Genomic DNA, 2,052 nt, shown 5'->3' with positions numbered 1-2,052 from the left:
CCTGCTTCCCCTCACCCCTGCAGTCTGGTTTTTTCCCCCCCCCTTTGCTCATCCACCACCTGTCATCCCCCCGGAGAACCGGGAGAAACAGCTTCTACCTTCTCCTAAAGCCACCTCAGAGATTCCCTCTCCACTGCTCAGGACTTGAGGGGGGTTGATGGAGTGGAGGGTGGGGGGACCTGGAGCGTGAGCCAAGGTCAGACAGAAGGTGGGATGAGGAGACAGAAGGTGGGACAAGGGGACAGGTTGTCCCTCTGCTCCGGTTGGGATCGATGCCGCAGGGCAGGTGGAGGGAACAGCCGTTCTCTCCGGTGACGTCTCGTGTTTACCGGGAGCCGAGCGGTGCTCACAGTCCCTTGTGCTTCTGGTTTCCAGAGCAGGAGGAAGAAGTTCAACTCTGACACCTGACAGCTCCAAAACCGAGTCCTGTCCTGGCCACATCAAGAAGATCTTGATTGATTTCTTTGATTTCTCTCATTTCTATGCATCCTGCCATCTTTTTTATATTATTTATTGCCAAAACTGTCACTTTCCCACCGAGTTTTCCAAGGGAAACGGAGAATTTAGCAATTCCCTCCAGGAGATTGTGTGTGATGAGGAGGAAGAGGAGGAGAATAACCAGGGCTTTGCTGTGATCTGGAGACCTTCTCTTTCATAGACTCATAAAATCGTTTGGTTGGAAAAGATCTTTGAGATCATCGAGTCCAACTGTACCTGTCCACTGCTCAACCAGATCTCTGAGCAGCTCATCTACCCAGGGATGGTGACTCAACCACCTCCCTAGACCCGTTCCACTGCCCAAGAACCTTTTCAGTGAAGAAATTCATCCTCAGAACCTCTCCTGGTACAACTTGAGGCCATTTCCTCTCATCCCATCACTCATAACCTGAGAGAAACCAGAGCGATTTTACTTCTCCATCGTGTCCAGGTCAACCTGTCCTCCTGAAGTACCACAATCTCTTGAAGCATCCACCTCATTGTCCATCCATCCATCCATCTTCAAAGATGATGCTCAATTCAGACCAGACAGAGATCGATTTACCCCCGACACACTCCGAATCCGAATCCATCTTCAGCGATTGCGGCGGTGGCCGCGCTGGTAACGCCGAAGACACGGGTGGTGTTGGGTTATGTTCTCAATCCCAAGGTGAGAGTGTGAAGAAAGATCTCCAGCACTTGAGTCGAGAAGAACGTCGCCGTCGGCGCCGTGCCACAGCGAAATACCGGACAGCCCACGCCACCAGGGAACGTATCCGTGTTGAAGCCTTCAACATGGCCTTCGCCGAGCTGAGGAAGCTGCTGCCCACGCTGCCACCAGACAAGAAGCTCTCCAAGATTGAGATCTTACGCTTGGCCATCTGCTATATCTCCTACCTGAACCATGTGCTGGATGTTTGAGTCACCCAAGTTCCTCTCATCCGTCCATGTCTGTCTGTCTGTCTGTCTGTCTGCTACGTCTTCTACCTGAACTTGTGCTGAGCGTCTGAGCCAAGAGCTCAAGTCCGTCTGTCCATCTATGACCTGATGTTGGGCATCCAAAATGCTGTGCCTGCGTTCATCCATCTGTTCAAAAGGACCAAGCCCTCAGTTGTCTGCCCTCTCCCCCACCTCTCTGAACCTTTTCCCCAAGCCCACGTCCGTCTGTCTGTCTTTTGGATGTTGGGTCCATCAACTGTCTGTCTGTCTGTCCTGCTGGATCTGCTGCCTGAAGCCTGTGCTGGCCCTGAACGCTCCCAACTTCTGTCTGTCCTTCTGCTGCTCATTCTGCTGATGCTGCCTCTGAGATCCTAAGCCCACATCCGTCCGTCCATCCATCTGTCCATCTGTCCACCACAGTTTTTCCCACCCCAGAAGGAAGCACAAAGCACCGTGCAGGACCCAGCCACCCTCTCCAGGGATGATGGCACCAGGTTGTCCTCGAGCCGGAGCAGAGAGAGGTGCTGGCTCATTGTGCTGCCCACGAGGTGCCCGGCTCCCCTGCCAGGCTGGAGCTGCACCCAGGGTCTCTCCAAGCCCCCTCTGTTCCATACCTGGTCTCTCCAAGCCCCTCCA

General features: G+C 53.8%; 1 protein-coding gene across 1 annotated transcript; it reads left to right on the top strand.

Annotated features, from left to right (window-relative positions):
- Positions 1-1,005: 1,005 nt before the first annotated feature.
- NHLH1 (nescient helix-loop-helix 1) lies at positions 1,006-1,398 on the top strand. Its single transcript, XM_010163576.1, has one exon. It carries the CDS (start codon positions 1,006-1,008, stop codon positions 1,396-1,398), a length of 393 nt encoding a protein of 130 aa, XP_010161878.1.
- Positions 1,399-2,052: the final 654 nt, after the last annotated feature.

Source organism: Antrostomus carolinensis, unplaced genomic scaffold, assembly GCF_000700745.2.
Source record: "Antrostomus carolinensis isolate BGI_N321 unplaced genomic scaffold, ASM70074v2 Scaffold16002, whole genome shotgun sequence".
In the NCBI taxonomy this organism is placed as follows: domain Eukaryota; kingdom Metazoa; phylum Chordata; class Aves; order Caprimulgiformes; family Caprimulgidae; genus Antrostomus; species Antrostomus carolinensis.
Note: the sequence above shows the minus strand (reverse complement) of the source record. Positions and strands in the feature narration are given on the sequence as shown.

What these genes read in the sequence shown, in the direction of transcription:
- NHLH1 (XM_010163576.1), top strand. Translation starts at nt 1,006, where the DNA reads ATGATGCTCAATTCAGACCAGACAGAGATCGATTTACCCCCGACACAC.